The sequence below is a fragment of the Aspergillus oryzae genome, chromosome 5 (genome assembly GCF_000184455.2).
Source record: "Aspergillus oryzae RIB40 DNA, chromosome 5".
In the NCBI taxonomy this organism is placed as follows: domain Eukaryota; kingdom Fungi; phylum Ascomycota; class Eurotiomycetes; order Eurotiales; family Aspergillaceae; genus Aspergillus; species Aspergillus oryzae.
The window spans coordinates 1,691,475-1,710,675 of NC_036439.1; the positions used below are offsets into that span (position 1 = coordinate 1,691,475).

The 19,201-nt window shown below is 49.0% G+C and overlaps 6 protein-coding genes across 6 annotated transcripts; 5 read left to right on the top strand and 1 right to left on the bottom strand.

The window, feature by feature from the left end:
- Window positions 1–2,419: 2,419 nt before the first annotated feature.
- AO090701000246 (uncharacterized protein) lies at window positions 2,420–3,452 on the top strand (the record flags this gene model as incomplete). Its single annotated transcript, XM_023237408.1, has 3 exons — window positions 2,420–2,509; window positions 2,645–2,740; window positions 2,799–3,452. 3 exons carry the CDS (start codon window positions 2,420–2,422, stop codon window positions 3,450–3,452), a joined length of 840 nt encoding a protein of 279 aa, XP_023092053.1.
- Window positions 3,453–4,353: 901 nt separating this feature from the next.
- On the top strand, window positions 4,354–4,813 carry AO090701000245 (uncharacterized protein; the record flags this gene model as incomplete). Its single annotated transcript, XM_023237409.1, has 2 exons — window positions 4,354–4,501; window positions 4,554–4,813. 2 exons carry the CDS (start codon window positions 4,354–4,356, stop codon window positions 4,811–4,813), a joined length of 408 nt encoding a protein of 135 aa, XP_023092052.1.
- A 1,369-nt stretch (window positions 4,814–6,182) lies between these two features.
- On the top strand, window positions 6,183–8,753 carry AO090701000244 (beta-glucosidase H; the record flags this gene model as incomplete). Its single annotated transcript, XM_001823061.3, has 2 exons — window positions 6,183–6,252; window positions 6,304–8,753. The coding sequence occupies 2 exons, from the start codon at window positions 6,183–6,185 to the stop codon at window positions 8,751–8,753; spliced, it is 2,520 nt and encodes an 839-aa protein (XP_001823113.1).
- A 2,347-nt stretch (window positions 8,754–11,100) lies between these two features.
- Window positions 11,101–13,707, top strand: AO090701000243 (uncharacterized protein; the record flags this gene model as incomplete). The annotated part of the gene is made up of 6 exons (XM_023237410.1): window positions 11,101–11,979; window positions 12,034–12,350; window positions 12,405–12,454; window positions 12,519–12,556; window positions 12,652–12,694; window positions 12,785–13,707. The coding sequence occupies 6 exons, from the start codon at window positions 11,101–11,103 to the stop codon at window positions 13,705–13,707; spliced, it is 2,250 nt and encodes a 749-aa protein (XP_023092051.1).
- Window positions 13,708–14,226: 519 nt separating this feature from the next.
- Window positions 14,227–15,394, bottom strand: AO090701000242 (fungal specific transcription factor domain-containing protein; the record flags this gene model as incomplete). Its single annotated transcript, XM_023237411.1, has 3 exons — window positions 14,227–14,475; window positions 14,541–15,281; window positions 15,371–15,394. The coding sequence occupies 3 exons, from the start codon at window positions 15,392–15,394 to the stop codon at window positions 14,227–14,229; spliced, it is 1,014 nt and encodes a 337-aa protein (XP_023092050.1).
- Window positions 15,395–17,571: 2,177 nt separating this feature from the next.
- On the top strand, window positions 17,572–18,915 carry AO090701000241 (uncharacterized protein; the record flags this gene model as incomplete). The annotated part of the gene is made up of 6 exons (XM_001823058.3): window positions 17,572–17,691; window positions 17,741–17,803; window positions 17,884–18,249; window positions 18,314–18,355; window positions 18,419–18,799; window positions 18,853–18,915. The coding sequence occupies 6 exons, from the start codon at window positions 17,572–17,574 to the stop codon at window positions 18,913–18,915; spliced, it is 1,035 nt and encodes a 344-aa protein (XP_001823110.3).
- Between the last annotated feature and the right edge of the window lie 286 nt (window positions 18,916–19,201).

Genomic DNA, 19,201 nt, shown 5'->3' on the forward strand with positions numbered 1-19,201 from the left:
CCAGACCCGATTAATCAAAGGTCCTTGTGAGTCGGCTGAACTCCAAGGCCCGAAATACGTTGCACAACACACTTCTATACCTGTTCCAAAAGTTCAGCGAACCTATAGCATTGACGGACGCCTCTATGTCGAGATGGAATATATTCATGGGGTTATCCTCCAAGAGCTATAGACAAGCCATTACTTATCACCCACTGAAAAGCAGGCTATTGTGAAACAGGTTGCTGCCTGCATCAATGAACTCAACTTCTCAAACCACCACAAGAAGGGGTTGTCGCTTCAGCAGAGCTAGGACGAGTCGATGACGCTAGGGTGGGCTATCGTTCTTTTGGCCCCTTTGGTAACATCGATGACTTTCATTCTTTTCTCCGTGGACAAATTCCCTTGAAGGATTGTACAAAAGTTCTTAGTGAATCTGTCATGCAGTGACATACTCGCCAATGCCGCACTTACTTCACCCATGCAGATCTTTGCCCACGGAATATCATCATACGCGATGACAAGATTGCTGCAATTGTTGATTGGCAATTCGCCGGCTGGTATCCGGAATATTGGGAATACACAAAGGCGCATTATGGGCTTCTTAATATCCCGGACTGTTATACCGAGTTTAAAAATGCTGTACCCAGATACGATGATGAATTGGCTGCGGAACGTGCTCTCTGGGCGCAACTTGACCAACCACGAATGTGGCAATGAAATTTTACAAAATTAGAGTCTATAGCAGTGAATAATCATTACACATATTCCGCCAACTTATATCGTCATGCATACGAAACCCCTGCGCCCATCCTACATAACTGTCCTTATCTGTCTTTACGATTCTCATTTCCCCTTCAACGTATTTCACATACGCACACTATGACACATAGGCCTTTTTTCGATGGGTGGGTCGGCAAGATTATCGACTTCCCCCAGCTCGGCACCATGTCACGTTGGAGGTTGGTGACGAAGCTCGGGGACTTAAATGACCAAGAAAGTGCCTTGGATTATCTGGAGTGGCAGGCTCCATCGGGAGCATATGGAACGTTCCGCTGCAGGAATGTAGACCATCCGGATGAGCTTGCTGTAGTCAAGATCTTTGTGCAGTCCGTACTACGTCTGCACGAACATATGACTGGAAGTACACAGCTAGCTAGCTATATCAGAATCCCATATGCTGGATCAGATTTCGCCATCCATGACGAGAGGGCAAGACAGGCGACCGATAGTCTCACTCCTTTCGGACGCGATCAAATAAACGCACTTACCACGTTGACTGAAAATAACTGCTCCTCAACGCCGACCCTCGTAGCAAAGAGGGAGTTTAAACAAGACTCTACAGGACCTGTTCCAGGCGGCTTCATGGTCTATCTCTTGATGCAACATCACCCCGGCGTACAGCTCAACAAAAGAGTCTTTTGGAATCTAGAGCCCTCCGAAAGGCAACAGATGAGGGAAGCATTCAAAGAGGCTTTGACGTATGTTTGTACCTTTCTCTTCAACCTATCCCCATCCGGTCCCCAAGACTCTAAAATAACCTTCTGGGTCTATAGTGAGTGCATCGACTGTGGAATTTGGCCAACACTGAGCAAGCTGCACTGGGACAAAAGCCTTGGAAAAGTGTGAGTTATCATCTCATTGTAAAAAAGAAAGAAAAGAATTAGTAAAATAAAAATAATTGTCACGCTAATACATTTTCTTCACAAGTTTCATCCACGGATTCCGCTTGAGCCGTCCTTCAAATGAGACACACTATTGGATGGACACCTTGTGGATTTGCTGGGATTTGGCTGAGGCACCGAAAAGCTACGACTGGCCTAGAAACACAGACCCTCACCCTGATATGAGTGATTGGACGCTATAACATTCTACAGGTACGCAACGGTGGCTGTTAGGCACAGCCAACCCGTGGCTTATATCTGTTGTCGACGCGAAAGAAGAATTTTTTATACTATCCACAAGAAATCTACTCAAGAACAAAGATTTGATATCAATCACACCAGTCATTCCAATTCCAAAGAGGCTGAACTCCAACACGTCTTTAGACAAATGCCCTGAAAACTAATATAAGTTCTGCAACCAACCAGGTAGAGTATACCTCCCACATCCCCTCCATCTCTCAACCCCACACGCGCTTAACAGCATGCAAATCGCCGGCCCGAGATTAATTGACATTTCTTGCATAAATCATGGCCACCGGAAATTTACCGGAGCTTCTCGTCCACTCCGCCCTCACGCCAAGGTCGCTTAGATGTCAAGCGCCCGAGAGCCGACTATATCAATCACGAAATATGACTCTTGGCACGTACTAACCTTCATCGAGCTGTGATCTTCACCGCCGACAGCCCTGAAGAGCGTTAATCTTGTATCCGCGCCGTTCCGCATCTACCGGTCTCCACCACATTGTTTCGTCAGGGACAGATCGGACTGGGGTTAAATGTCCGCCCCCTGCTCGGGCATGTTTCAAGTCAGGTGGAGATGGTACAACAAGGATGTCGATCGCATTTTGAGTCATGTATATATAATGGTATGATCACGGCGAAAAGATGATCATTCAAAACATTGAGCGCATCGGAATTGTGACTTGTTCTCAAGGACTGAATCCTATTTCTTTGAACTTTACTGCGTCCAACCACTCCTACGAGGCTTTAACATAATGAAGGTCTTCGCCCCATTACTCTCCCTCAGTTTAGCTACCTCCGTAGCAGGCCATGGCTACATGTACATCCCTTCTAGCCGAACCCGTCTTGGTCACGAGGTATTTTCTCCCTCTTTCTACGTTCACATTCAAGCTCAAACCCAACTAACGACCACAGGCCGGTATCGACTCATGCCCTGAGTGTGCGATCCTCGAGCCCGTTTCCTCCTGGCCAGACCTCGATGCGGCACCAGTTGGCCGCAGTGGACCCTGCGGTTACAACGCCCGTGACAGTATCGACTACAACCAGCCAACCACCAACTGGGGCTCCGACGCTGTGCAAAGCTACAGCCCCGGCGAAGAGATCGAAGTACAGTGGTGTGTTGACCACAACGGTGACCATGGTGGCATGTTCACGTACCGGATCTGTCAAGACCAGAGCATTGTCGACAAGTTTCTCGACCCGTCTTACCTGCCCACCAACGACGAGAAGCAGGCTGCTGAGGATTGTTTCGACGCAGGTCTGCTACCCTGCACGGATGTCAGTGGCCAGGAGTGTGGGTACAGTGCGGATTGTACCGAGGGCGAGGCCTGCTGGCGTAATGATTGGTTTACGTGCAATGGCTTCGAGGCTTCTGACCGGCCTAAGTGCCAGGGTGTTGACAATGCAGAGTTGAACTCCTGCTATACCAGTATTGCTGGTGGATACACGGTGACCAAGAAGGTCAAGCTGCCGGAGTACACTTCCAACCATACCTTGATTTCGTTCAAGTGGAACTCGTTCCAGACTGGCCAGATTTACCTGTCTTGTGCTGATATTGCCATTCAGTGAGCGTGTCCTCTTTTGTGAGCATGGCATTCGTTCACTGGTGCTTGCTATGACTGTTCTTACTCATGTATTCACGATGGTGACTTCAATATAGTCACATATGTACTAGCTGTGAAGTTATACTCCGTGTTCACTAGTTTTAATGCACGGAGAGATGTAGATTTTGAATATGATACATTCATGACAATCCTCCTTCACTATCATTCTCTACATCTTTCTCCATAAAGTCCATCTATCCAACTGAGCTCATACTACTTTCCCATCCTCAAAAGCACCCGCCGGTGTCGGTAAAAGAAGAAAAGATAAAGACATTAGCCAAAGAGGTGCTGTTAAACCTCACAATAGGCCTCTATATCACTATCCAGATTCCACCTTCAAGTGGCCCATCATTATAGACGAATACACCCCAAGCGTATATGGAAACTGGACACCACCACAAGTCCAATTAAACGACATCCTGGTAGGACACATCAGCCAACACCGAAGATACCAGGAACGCGCACAGAAGTGGACCTTCCGTTTTATATAGCATACACTTCATCGGAAAGCTCCAGAACCTGGGTAACCTTCGAGCGGATGCTCGACACTTTGTGGAAGATTCACACCTTGAGCAATATGGCTCGATCATATCTTTCAAGCACCGGCACTACGCCAGATGTAAGCATAGCGAATGAGCATGTACACGTTGGTAATGAAACTGGCGTGCAAGGCCAGTTTGTAAACAATGTGGGCCATATGCTCCACGGCTAATGTGGATATGAGATTCGCGGACGATAAGCCCCACAGCACTGCTGAAGGAACTACAGGAGATTTATCTCCCAAGCGACAAGCTCGTTTCATCTGCCCTTTGCCCTCCTCTACTTTTTTTCTTTTCCGGCTATGTCTGGTCACCGGCGACACGAGCATGACAGGAAAAGTTCCGGACGTTGTGCTAATGACAACTTCCGGAAGCATGCGCATTGTTGGGGAGATGAAGACACGGTGGGTTGTGGCCCTTGATCTCGAAGCCGCTACCCTACCACACGAGGAGCCCCATCTGAGGCATATACTAGGTAGGTCGGATGTAAGAATGCTTTATTATATGGAGTTTACTAAGAATCGAAGGCGCAGATCGCGGCTACATGAAGATGTCGGACAGAAAGTACGGTTTCATATCGACGTACGAGGGAACGATATTCCTAAAACAAGACTTCAAAATGGGCTCGTGGACATTGTTCCACGGTCATGCAATTCGCCATTCGACAAAAGAACAAGAAGTGTTGGATTTCGGGGACAAATTTTCGCTGAGAGAATGTTTCTGGTTTTTGATCGGGTGCGACCTGGAGGATGATATTGCAGGCAACTCCCTGCTTCTGCGGGAATAGGTTCAGAAGAAAAGACCATGATGCTGACATTCATGATACCATACGTTTAGAGTTCGCCGAATGAAAAAGTGGCTGCCAGTAGCCCGCATAGTATAACTATAACGGAGATCTTGTGGTGGGTCATGCATATTATGGTCAAATCCTTCTCCGATTGCTTGAAGAGTGGCTAAACTACTTTAAAGAAGTCGCAGCTAAAATAAGACAAGCAGAAAGCATGGCGCATGTTCCTTGTACGTCGGCATATGCAAGACGGTCAAGGCACAGAGTTTTTATAAAGCTAAATTCTATATTCTGGAATGTTAGGAAAGTCCGCATGTCTAATTACCTGCTATGAACGACACTGTCGTACATTTGTCTGAACAAATATTGACCGACAAGGAGTGGTGATCTTTCTTTACGGATATAGGGCTAACGTGATGGCGTGGGAGTGCTGATTGTTCTTTCTCTCCCTTTGTATTCATTCATTTTTTTTTTTCTTTCGGAAACGATATCCGAATCCTCAACATCACCTCCCTCGTAAGACATAAAACAAAGAGGAAGAGGGATGAAGTGGAAAAGGAAAAGGAGAAAGACAAAACAAAAGATATAGGGTAAGCAAAGGCGTGACCACCATGTGATTCAGAAAGCCCTGATTTCCTGAACCTGAACAAAAACACCATGATTGAAGATGACAGACATGGGTTGTCAAAATAAGCGATCCATCGGGCCTATTTTTCCGGAAAGGGAAATTAACCAGCAGCTAGTTAGTTACGTAGCATAGTGACTAATCATCAACATAATGTGGGCTATTCCTGGTAGGAAAAGGATAGTGTAGGCACGACGGTCCGATATTCCGCGCCGGTTAAACTTCGGTTGTTTGCCCGTTCCCTTTTCATCGCGCCGTGATGGGCAATACTTTGCAATCGATCAGTAATCGCTACGTGTTTCGGGTCCACGGTCAGACATTCTGACAAGAGCCTCTGGGTTTCACCGCAGATGCTCATCCCAACCGGGGAAGAATGTCCACCAAACGAGATCCACCAATTGATAGATGATCCGTGCTGGCGACATCAAGCGGGGAGTGTCGGCACGAACTCTCCAGACTTTCTCTATTAACCAGCCCGCATTGTCAATCATCCTTGGCCCGTGGTGGTGTAGGTAGTTGGGTTATATATTTGTATGCCTCGTAGTCCTTCGTATTCTGGTTTTCTTATCCTTTTATCCTTTATACCTCTTCCTACCTTTTCATCTATCGTTTTTGCACTATTCCACCCATAGTTTTGGTCGGAATAGGTATCATTTCAATCCTTTCATTTCCTCTTTCCTTTTTTCTTCTTCTTTATCTTCGCTTGAAGACAAGAAAACGTAAATATACCACAACACATTCAAAATGCCTCGTCTAGACGTCGAGAAGACCATCGAAGAACTCTCCCTAGGGGAGAAGGTCGCCTTGACGGCCGGTAAGTCAAAAACCCACGATCGCAAGAGAAAAGAAATGCTAAGAATCCCAGGAATCGACTTCTGGCACACAGCTTCCGTGCCCCGCCTCAACATCCCAACTCTCCGCATGTCCGATGGCCCCAACGGCGTGCGCGGAACTCGCTTCTTCAACGGCGTCCCAGCCGCATGTTTCCCTTGTGCCACGGCACTGGGCGCAACCTGGGACACCGAGCTGCTCCATGAGATTGGTCAATTGATGGGAGAGGAATCCATTGCCAAGGGCTCGCACATTATTCTAGGCCCCACGATCAACACCCAGCGGTCTCCGCTCGGAGGTCGTGGATTCGAGTCCTTTGCTGAGGACGGTGTGCTCTCTGGACTCTTGGCCGGTTATATCTCCAAGGGTATTCAGGAGAAGGGCGTTGCGGCCACTCTGAAGCACTTTGTGTGCAATGACCAGGAGCATCAGCGTATGGCTGTTGATAGCATTGTTACGCAGCGGGCTCTGCGCGAGATCTATTTGTTGCCGTTTCAATTGGCCATGAGGATTTGCAGGACGGCTTGTGTTATGACAGCTTATAACAAGGTGAATGGAACGCACGTTAGTCAGAATAAGGAAATCATCACGGATATCTTGCGGAAGGAGTGGGGATGGGATGGGTTGGTTATGAGTGATTGGTTCGGTACCTACAGTACCAGTGATGCAATCAATGCTGGTTTGGACCTGGAGATGCCGGGCAAGACACGCTGGCGTGGAACTGCTCTGGCGCATGCCGTTTCTTCGAACGAGGTCGCTGAGTTTGTCATGGATGAGCGTGTCCGCAATGTGTTGAACCTGGTTAACTTTGTGGATGGCCTGAACATCCCGGAGAACGCCCCGGAGAAGGCTCTCAACCGGCCACAGGACCAAGCTCTTCTCCGCCGTGCTGCGGCGGAGTCTGTCGTTCTCATGAAGAACGAGGAAGACATCTTGCCCCTGAAGAAGGAGAAGTCTATCTTGGTTATTGGTCCTAACTCCAAGGTTGCGGCGTACTGCGGCGGTGGATCCGCGTCTTTGGATGCTTATTACACTGTCACCCCATTCGAGGGTGTCTCGGCTCAGAGCAAGGGTGAGGTCAAGTTCTCTCAAGGTGTCTATTCGCACAAGGACCTTCCTCTCCTTGGACCCCTGCTGAAGACCGCCGACGGCAAGACTGGTTTCTCATTCAAGGTATACAACGAGCACCCTTCCGAGTCTAACCGCGAACTTATCGAGCAGCTGCACCTGGTCTCGTCGAGCGGATTCCTAATGGACTATGTCAACCCCAAGATCAAGTCTCTCACCTACTACGTCGACATGGAGGGTCTCTTCACCCCCGAGGAAGACGGTGTCTACGACTTCGGTGTCACTGTTGTTGGCACCGGCCAACTGTTCATCGACGGCGAGCTCGTCGTTGACAACACCAAGAACCAGCGCCAGGGCTCCGCCTTCTTCGGCTCCGCTACCGTCGAAGAGAAGGGCTCCAAAGAACTCAAGGCCGGCCAAACATACAAGGTTCTCTTCCAGTTCGGCACAGCCCCTACCTCCGACCTCGATACCCGCGGCGTGGTAGTCTTCGGACCCGGTGGCTTCCGCTTCGGAGCCAGCCGTCGCGTCGGCCAGGAAGAGCTCATCTCCAACGCCGTCAAGCTCGCCTCCGAGGCCGAACAAGTAGTCGTCTTCGCCGGTCTGACTAGCGAATGGGAAACCGAGGGCTACGACCGCGACCACATGGACCTTCCCCCCGGCAGCGACGAGATGATCTCGCGCGTGCTGGACGTCAACCCGAACGCCGTCGTGGTCATTCAGAGCGGCACCCCAGTGACCATGCCATGGGCCAACAAGACCAAGGCTCTCCTACACGCCTGGTTCGGCGGTAACGAGTGCGGTAACGGTATCGCGGACGTGCTCTACGGCGACGTCAACCCCTCCGGCAAGCTGCCCATTACTTTCCCCGTACGTCTGCAGGACAACCCCAGCTACGTCAACTTTCGTTCCGAGCGCGGCCGTGTCCTCTACGGTGAAGACGTCTACGTCGGATACCGCTACTACGAAAAGGTCGATCTGGCCCCTCTCTTCCCCTTCGGCCACGGTCTCTCCTACACCACCTTCACCCGCTCCGACCTGACCCTCACCACCACTCCCGAGAAGCCCCAGTACGAAGAAAGCGGCGAGCCCATCACCGCAACCGTCACGGTGACCAACACCGGCAAGGTCGCCGGTGCAGAGATCGTCCAGCTCTGGGTCGCTCCCCCGGCAACGGAAGTCAACCGTCCCGTCCGCGAACTCAAGGGATTCACTAAGGTCTTCCTGCAGCCTGGTGAGCAGAAGAAGGTCGAGATCGTCGTGGAGAAGAAGCTGGCGACGAGTTGGTTCGACGAGATGCGCGAGAAGTGGGCGTCCGAGAAAGGCGAGTATGAGGTTCTTGTAACTGGTACTGGCGAGGGTGTTCTTAAGTCGTCCTTCAAGGTCGAGAAGACTCGCTACTGGTTGGGTCTGTGAGTTGTGATTTGTATCTAGATGTGGATGTGGATAAAGTCGCTGGACGACGTTCTTTTTGTTACATACGCTTTATGGTTATGATTAGAAGCGGGGATTTAAATTGTATGCTTTATGATGTCTATTCTTAGCTATACGTCTCATATTCTCTGCGTACAGCCCGGCTCTCCGTGCACACAGCCTCAAGATATACTCTCTTGGCTTGAATGGCGCTAAGACTCTTCGCAGCGGAAACATAGACCATCGGCACCAGCCCATCGTGGTAGAAGAACAGAATTCTCTCACCGTAAAGGATTTTGAAAGCAACACTGAAGCAGAACCCCTTTCTCCCACAAAGTACTCTCGAATCAAGGTGTCTTTTCAAAGTATGCGCTACATACCCTCCCACATAGCAGCTCTCTACAGTTACTAATAGCACTAGCCTATGTCGATGATAGTTTACTCAGCAGCGGCAAAATTTCCCGCGCCGCCATATTAGGACAGCAGGGTCGTGTTTGGGGAATTAGCTCGGGCTACCAACTAAGCCTGCAATCATATTCAAGTACTCTGCCAATCCATTAAGCTTATCCGATTCTTACAGCTATCCACAGAGGAGCGGTATGCAGTAATTGATGCTTATAACAATCTAGAGCATACAATCAGCTCAGGCTTGAAACTTGCTGAAAAGAAGATCTCCTGCCTTAAAGCTGATGGGCGCAGTATTTATCTTAAATCGGTGCGTGTCTGAATATGCCTCGCCGATTGTAGCCCAGGAGGCAATCCCACACGTGGAAGCCCTAGCTGATTATCTCATTGGTGTGAGTTACTGATGGGAACTACTTTGGCTATAAGAAACTACAGATGTCTCCCCTGCAGCGGTTTCATCATCCTAGGTTATGGCAAGCTCCCAGTGCCCTCTATCTGAATCAGATATGCCAATCTTAGTCCATTCAGCCTCTACTATCCTTGAGATATGGGTAATCCATCATCGTACTGAATTTATATAACAAACAGGTCTGCTAGGTCAGTTCTGTGACATCCCGTTGATGAACTTGTAGAGGTCTATTAGCAGCTCAGCAGGAGGACGGTTCAATGCACCAGCATATCCCCACTGCTGCAATTCACTGCGTAGGCAGCGCATACGTCCATCCCACATCGTAGTCATTAAGAATTCTCGATTCAATAGCCATCTTAGAGCTATCGTCAAAGAATGAGGTAGCTTGAAAGGTAGGACTTTTGAGAGGATGCAGTCGAATTCGGAAAGCATTAACTTTGACCGGGCACACTCAGACGAAAAGGCTTTTGCGGCGAAGTTCGATAGGCTCTTCTCTATTACAGTGACATCAGAGTTTAGGGATTCTTGACGGGTCCTCGTCTTTGTTTTGTGCAAGCTGAAGGGGAGACTAGAGAAGCAAGCAGTTCCAGACTGGGCATGGGGTTCTGTTAATCAAAATGAATATAATCACTAAAACTTATAATTCTAGTAAGTAGGAACTAGAAATTGTTATCCTAGATTTGTAGTCATTCAACAGATTTATTAAAACGCATTATGATAATTAAGGTAATTCATCACTATTTAAAGCTATGCAGCCCCAAATAATAATTTTGTTCTAGAACTACCCACTTTGGAGCTGAAGGATCTTATATAATCATCTACTCATATCTTTTACACAGTATTCTGGCTAGAACATAAGGCCTAAACAGTATGCCGATACTTTTGTAGAAATAAGCAACACAATACATTTTCGATCCTGGTCCTTCTATATATTTCTGTCCCCAATCAGACTGTTAACGCTTCCGCTCCTCTTCCTTGAAACACGACCTAGTGTTGGTTATCAGTATACCTTCCATTAATAGTCCTGCTGGCAGCCCTAATTGGACCGGCCGAGAAACAGATCCACAGTAGATTTAGGTACTCTGGTAGGCCGCGGAAAGATCCTGTTGATCCCTGTGGAGCGATTCGCTTAGATCATGAGTGAAACTATCAGATCCACCATAGCAAGCGGTCCTATTAGACCTCGTATACAGTTGGCAAGACTTCGTAGAAGGAAATGATATGCAAACGCACCCACAGAGATCTCTCGCGCCCTGCCATAGTGGGAAAGGAGTCATGCCGGTTTATGCTCAAAGCCCTCCGGGCTGCATGTTGAACGGAACAGGATCTGGATCCCCACACACCGCTACTATTTTTCAATCAACTGTGGTTATTCCCTCGCAGTGCTTCCTGTCTGTGCCCTTTTAGTACTACTCTGTATATTAGGGCCTACTAAAACCTTGATATACATACTTCATTGCTAGCTTCTGGTGCTTCGTATTTCTCATATCTGCCACAAGCTTCTCTGGCGCCGCTTTGAAGTTCCCCTCAATACAAATGCCAAGCGCTATCGCAATCGACGGTGGTCGAGATGTTACCGGAAATGTTCGAGTTTCCGGTTCAAAGAATGCCGGACTACCACTCATGGCGGCAACACTACTAGCGCCCGGGCCCAGTACGCTGCACGGCCTCCCACCAGTATCAGACATCAAGAACATGGGTTCGATCTTGCAATACCTTGGGGCCGATGTTTCTCAGGTTAGCGACAACTTTACAATTGACACCACAGATGTAACGTCTCGTTTTGTTCCTGCCCAGCTTACTGATAGCTTAAGAGCGTCGATATTATTTCTTGGCCCGCTCCTTGCTCGATTCGGACATGCCTGTTTAAGTTTTCCTGGGGGCTGTAGTATCGGCAATCGTCCAGTTGAAGAACACATCAACGGCCTCAGGAAGCTTGGGGCTTGTATTACAGTAACAGACACGTATATTGAGGCTCATGCGTCTCAGTTACAAGGAGCAACTATTGATATGCAGACGCCCTCGGTGACTGGAACGATGAATCTCATCATGGCCGCTTGTTTGGCTCGCGGCGTGACACATATCCATAACGCAGCCCGTGAACCGGAAGTGGGTGACTTGATTAACTTCCTGGTCCTCATGGGAGTAGACATTCATGGCGCGGGGACGGACCAACTTGTCATCCATGGTTGTCATAGTACGCCTCTATCTCCTTGTCAGTATGGAGTCATGGAAGATAGGATAGAGGTGGGCACGTTTTTAATCCTAGGGGCCATATGTGGGAACCCTCTTACGGTATATCCCTGTCATCCTGAGCAGCATGTAATGTTGATCAAGAATCTGAAAGCAGTGGGCGCTCGTGTTGATATATCAGATGATTCTGTAACAGTCTGGAAGGCCAAACAACCCTTGGCTGTGGATATTATCACTGGACCCTATCCTGCTTTTCCAACGGACTTATAGCCTTAGTTTATGGTGTTGCTTTGCTTAGCTCAAGGCACAAGTCATGTTACTGAATCTGTTTTTGAGAGAAGATTTGGCCAATGCTTTGGTCTCCGGGCTATGGGGGCAGGGATACGCGTTTGTGAACGGACGGCAATAATTAGTGGAGTTGAGAAGCTGTCTGGGGCACTCGTGTCCGGTTCGGATCTGAGAGCTACTGCTAGCCTGATTCTTGCAGCAGTGGTTGGGAGAGGAAGGTCCGTGGTTGGCGGTATAAAGTATCTGGACAGGGGTTATTACCATCTGGAAAGAAAACTCGCAAAGATCGGTGTCGCTGTTGAACGGTTACACATATAAGTGGAACTAGGGAGATTATAGATGCCCGGTGCTTTGTCCAGGGACTCTGCAACCAGTTTAGCCTTCTTGTTTATAGGTGACTCTGTCATCGGTAGTTGATATCTGGTTCAAGTAGTTCTCGTGCGGTATCATTAGAATAATGACCAAGAATTTAGAATCAATCGGCCCCATAATAAAAGCCAAAAAGGAATCGGTATAGCTCCATCGAGCTCACAAAGCACAAATATTTAACCCGGCCTACTTTTACCTATGCAATGCTATCGTTGATGTTATAAAAGTCGGCTTCAGGACCCAGGCCTTAGAAGGCTTTGTGCCTTACCCAGGGGAAACGGTTGCTCATGCTTTTGACCCATACTTCGCCAACACAGACTCATTGTTCTTTCATCAAATATCTAACGCCATTGATATGCCACCAATTTAGTCTACACCTACAACGCCATCGTGGCCCAATGTCCACCAGTTCCCGGATTGCGTCCCCACGACATGCATTCAATTTCGAACGACCGTTTCTCGTTCCTGCTCCTCTGTCAGCCGACATTCATTTCCTACATCGCCTACTGCAAACTCCCTAAAGACAAGCAGTGTGTATGGCCCAATCGCGCGCGATTTACCGATGACGACATGGAGGCCCTGGCGCGCAAGCTAGCCGACTATCCAATCTGCGAGTCGGTGGTCTTCGGGGAACTGTGGCGAACCCGCACCAAGGCCCAGCTGATCTCCCTGGAAGAAGGCATTCTCGACCACTGGTTCTTTGGCCGGACGGTAATGGCTGGCGACGCAATCCACAAGGGGACCACCAACTCGGCGCTGGGCGGCTGCACGGCAATAGAAGACGGCGTAGCAATCACCAACCAACTCCATCAACTGTTGAACCGACACCCAAACAAGAAACCCTCGACTGTGGAAATCAGTGCCACCATGCAGGAGTACCAGGACTCGCGACTAGACCGCGTTAAAACCATTGTCAAAGTCGGCGGCGATCTCACGCGTCTACAGGCCTTTGACGGATGGTACTTTTACATTATGCAGCGCTGGCTCACTCCGTGGATCGGCCTGGATACGCTAGCAATTAATATAGCCAAGCTTGCCAGTGCTGGCACGAATTTGAGCTTTGTCGACTTTCCAGAGCAGAAGGGGCTTCTGGGATGGCCGGATACCATCGCGGTAGAGGCAAGGAAGAACGAGCAGAGGAAGCTACCAAAGAGGTGGTGGTACTGGACCGGGGATCTGCAGCAGATTTGGCCCTTGTTGGTGGGATTTTTCCTGTGCTTTAGTTCGACGCTGTTGTGGTTCTTGCCTAGGGACCCCCATCATGTGTGGTCTGGGATTGAGGCGGCTCATTGATTAGCTACCCATGGAGGACTACGTAGGCGAAAAAGAAGGGAAATCTCAAGATCCTGTATCACCCCAAGCGTCTACAAGCTCACAGAGACAATCACCATGAGTTACTGAGCTAAGGAAAGAGCTTAACTCTGGTGATACGTATTCCAGTAGTAGAACAATTCCGATCAATCGAGACGAGTTACGAGAAAACATGCCTACCCTCATCATATGCACTGCTCGCCTACTAAAGCTGGAAGGGTAGTGGTGAAGACCATAGACTTTGCTATATGTCGTCGGTGGTTCGCATCTATCAGCAAGAAATGATCGCTAAATTCTATATGTAGCTTCATATCTAATGTGAAATCTGAATACAAGTCTTAGGTCCCATTGTTACCGGTGCGCTTTGTCTGTGATGCCTCGATCAGAGATACCTTGGAGTCTGACCATTCAAACTTGGGTTATACCTGGCCAAAGAGAAGACCATTTAAGCCATGTCCAAGGATAACATATTCCACTCAACGCAAATCAAGGGACATTAGATCATTCCCCGGGGCGGGACTCGTGTTGTTGCTCATCCCATTTTGCCAAGGCAGCCACCGCAGCCCTGCTTGCTTGGTGCCAATACCCATCAGCTTCCTCAACATGGTCCAGAGCGGCGCATAACAAGCGCAGAGAGTCCACGATGCCGATGGGAGTCGTGTCACCATTGGCTAAACTGCGACTCAGGGCAATTAGGCTCATAGAAATGGGCCAGCCAATAAACGTCGCCTGAAGGGTGAAGTGATCACGCTAAAACAAAAGAAGTCAGATGAGGCTCATGGGAAGCAGAGTATAGAGAGAGATGAAAGATTTACCTCCGACCGCTGAACAGGCCAATTCATGCGAATAGCTCCGAGAATCTTGAATGCCGCGGCAGTACTACACTTGCGACTTTCAGCTGCAACAAGCTTGGGTAGATCTTGCTCTTCAACTTTACGTATCGCTGCCTCGTGGAGGTTAATGTGTGTTGCGCATAGGTTGAGGTGTAGTGAAAACGCCAGCGGATCTTCACGGACGGCTTTAGCAGTCAGGTATCGTTGGAAAATGGCGGTGTAGTCATTGATTGTCTTAACTAGACGGTAATGTCGGTCCCAAAACCCAGAGTCGCTAGCACTGCGAGAGAGGATACTGACGTGCTCAAAGCAGAGGCGGGCCAGCTTCACCATGATGGTCACCGCAGCATAGGAGGTCAGGTAGCCAACTCCGGTGAGTTTTGTAGAGTCGCTGATAAAGGGCATTGGGCTAGGCAGAAATGTCTCGCTAAGCTCACCGGGCGACGGGAGAAAGATACACAGGTTGTCCTCTTCTAGAGTGCAAGGCCGACCAATGCGGACGCTCCCGTAGCTTTCGAATATATATAAAGACCAGAAAGAACGACGAGTCTCCTCCAGCGAGGCCGGATCGAGCGTATCGCAGGCTAATCCTGTTTCGGTGGCATCCTGTTGAGACCCTGTGCGCTGCTGTCGAGCCGTATCACCGCTATCTATGCGATGCAGGTTGAGGATTTGTGCAAGTGTAACAGCACGGCCGAGGGTCATCCACGCGCGGACAAAGTGCTTTTTCGTCAATTCGTAGCGAACAATGAATAATAATGCTTGAAATGAATTTAAACTCATGATATACGTCTCGTCATCATCGCGCTCACAGAGTTCGATGTATTTGCGCGCATTGCTATAACAGGATGATTGTAGATAGGCGTATTCTGGGGCGATTGTTGCGCCGATCAGGGCCACAGCGTAGCTTAACCCCCTGATTCGGGGGGAGTCTGGATCATGGGTCCATTCTCGGTGAAATCGCGATTGATTTAAGATTGGTAAAACCGGATAGAAAACATCGAAGTACTTATGGTGTCTGTGTCAATTGGTCAGTTGCTTTGTCCTTCATACAAGGAAGCAATGGGAATACGTTACAAGGCGGCAAGATCTGACGGTGAAATCGGCTCTTCTAGTCCATGAGTTGAGGCGAAGAGAGAGCTTTCGAAAGTAGGAGCAACCGAGCCACCGCTCCCAGTGGTAAGATAGCCACTCTCGAACGGAGTTGGAAGATGAGGAGTATCACCTGGCAGGATTGGAAGAGCGTCAGGAGTCAAAGCCGGATCCATTACTCCCCAAAAATCGGGAATGTCCTCCGTCAGGTTTGCTAACATGTCAAACCCCTCAAACGCACGACCCATTGGTGGGGTGACATGGCTCTGGAGCCGCTGCATTAGTCGCTCATGGTCACTTAACCGCTCTGAAGGCGTCATCAATGGCCAAGATAAGTCTACCTGGGGGGTAATCGGCCGAGCAGTGGTAGTGGTGGATGCTGTCGAGGATTTTGTCCGCAGTATGGCTTCTGCATGCGCTAAGACCACCGAGAAGGATCAGTGGGAGCCCGAGATATTCAACAAACAACATGTGATCCTGGGGCAGCATTTACCTAATCGGTTCTGCAACTCACATAGTTGGCGTGGCATATCCGCTTGAGCTGCACGATATCGCCTCCGTCCCTGATAGCTGCAGTCGTAGCCAAGCCGCGCACAGCGGCCACATTTGGGATCCCCCCGGTCACAGCGGACCTTTCCTGTGGATAAGAGTCAACACGGTACTTTGTTTGTTGTTCAGGGGAGGTTCTACGTGCGTTCTCTACAAATGTCACAGGCTAATCTTCCAGAGGTCTGCGGCGCGCGTTCTCTCTTGGTGATGGAAGAAGATTGCGATTTGCGCTGGTCGCCGCCACGGTCCTCCATAGAAGCCGCGCTGGAGTCTGATCCGTCGGCCGCACGATGAAGCATGGTTATAGAAGATTTTGTGAGATGAGACGGGGCTCATCTAGGAGTCATGGACTGGTCGAGAAGCATGCTTAAAATGATAGACACTGATGATAAGATCAGATTTCCTTTCCGTTGGTTTTCCTGAACCTTATGCCAAGCCTTGTAAAGGAGGGGATTGGAGAACGGGAGATTCCGTGAGATAATTCGACAAATGAGGCTGGTACTATCAAGATCCTATGTGGGACATTTTCCCGTCAATCCCATATATGCAGTGTTGCAAGGAAGACCTTGGCCGAGGTGCGAGGTGGTTGCAGGCTGTAAGCTACTCAAATTGAAGGCTGAACATCTGTAACTATAAGTTCTGGACCACTTGCGAACAATGGTCTTTTTGGTAAAGCCTTGGATCACCTGACCCCTGGTTATGCTGGCTGCAAAACATCCAAGCAGAAAACGAAAGTAAAATAAAAGAAAAATAAAATCATAAATTCTCCGGAATGAGTCGATATAATAAGCAAGTTCAAGTACTTGTGTCTTCCTCATATTTTATTTACGACTATATCTCGGTAAGCTAGTTACCCTCTAGGTGACGTCGTACCATCGGTATGCAATGTTAACAGAGATCGTTCTATTTCACTATCTAGTATCTGGACACTCTCATGAGAGATCTTGGCCTCAATCCACGTCGGAAGAAGACTTTTTTCGAAGAATGGTTCATTCCGTACCGGCCACAAGACTATCGGGGGCTAATTCAGGAGTATTTGACTGTCCATTCACGTAGAATTCCTGAGGATAAGAAAGCGCAGAAACAAGAGATGAAGGGGGTCCCATCCAGAAAGGGACATGAACTGTGTCAAATGGAGACCGAGAGTTGACAATAACTGATGAGCTTACGCGGAGTTGAGGCGGCCGATCTGGCGCCAAGACACGGAGTTGGAGCGGCCGTTCGGAGCCCTAACTGGCCGTTTTGGGTATTCTATAAAAACAGATAGAAGAGCAACGCCGGAGTAAAGTGTTGTGTCTTTTGAACTTTTGTATATTGTAAGCTCAAATGTGAACAACTCACCAAGCTCTTTGTCTTACTACCCCTCTTCATCATGTCTTTCATCGACACAGACCCTGAAAAACAGGGTAGCAATGACAACGTTGCCAGCACGGGCTCCAGCGAGAATGTCATCCCCAAAGAGGCGTCGCTCCGTCCAATTCACGGATGGAAGGTACAGCTCTACTGGCTCCTAGTACGAAAGCCGTAACTAATTGATGTAGTGGGCCATTGCATATGCCTCAATGATCTCGACTACGTTTCTATTCGCATTGGACAATACCATCGTGCGTCCCCATATTCCCCATACCCTAGCTCCTTACACTAGAAGAATCCAGGAGAATACAGCTAATAAATAATAAAACAGGTCGCCGACATCCAACCCGTGATTCTCGACTTATTCGGTGAAGTTTCGCTCCTTCCATGGATCGGAGTTGGGTTTGCCCTCGGCACAATGTGCGTCCTACCATGGGGCAAGGTCTACGGAGTATTCAACGTCAAATACGTCTATCTGTTCAATATCACACTGTTTGAAATTGGAAGCGCAGTATGTGGCGCGGCCCCGAATATGACTGCCCTCGTGGTCGGCCGTGTCATCGCCGGGGTAGGCGGATCGGGGATGTACTCGGGGACGCTGAGTTTCGTGGCTATGTTGACATCGCTGAAGGAGCGACCAATCTATATGGCTGGAAGCACCGTTATCTGGGGGATCGGGAGTGTCCTTGGTCCAGTGGTAGGTTTATCCATCATATAACGCCACTTAGAGAGTGACTGAGCACGGAGATTGATGGTTATAGGTTGGCGGTGCGTTCGCAGATAGTTCTGCGACATGGCGATGGGTAAGTTATCACACCCTCTGCTAGAATATTCCTGAATATTCACTCATAATTATATATTTTTAGGCCTTTTACATCAATCTCCCCATCGGAGCCGTCTTCGCCCCATCCTATCTCCTCCTCGTCCCCAGCGTCGACCCACAGCCATCCAAAAGCTGGGCCGAAAAATGTCGCATGATAGACTGGATCATGACGACCATGTTTCTTGCAGGATCTGCCAGTCTGGTTATGGCTATCACTTTCGGTGGCACACTGTATGCCTGGAGCTCCGGGAACGAGATTGCGCTCTGGGTTGTAGCAGGCGTGCTTCTAGTCGTCTGTATTGTCCTGGCCAAATACCATCCAGGCGTGTATAAGGATAACCGGCTCTATCCGGCACATTTCTTCAAACGACCTATTCTGGTCAATCTTCAGTTGCAGATGTTCTTGGTTTCTGGTATTGTGCTGGTGTGTAACCCTTCTCTGGTTGATATAGGGCTGTCTGTACTAACAAGACATAGGCCATGACCTACTATATCCCGTTATTCTTCCAGTTTATACGAGTTCGTGACCTATCCTCTTGAAAATAATATACTTGCCCAGAACTAAGGAATAGAGATAGGGCGACGGCCCCTTAGACGCAGGCGTCCGCCTCCTCCCCTTCATAATCTCAATGGTCGTCTTCGCCATGGGCAACGGAGCCCTAATGCCCAAACTACCCTACATCCTACCCTGGCACCTCTTCGGCAGTGCCCTCGTCGTCGCCGGAACAGCCTCACTATGTCAGTCCCCACTTCCCAAACCACACCACACCAAACAACCACTAACAAAAGAGACGGAACAAAACAGACACAGCAGACCTAAGCACCA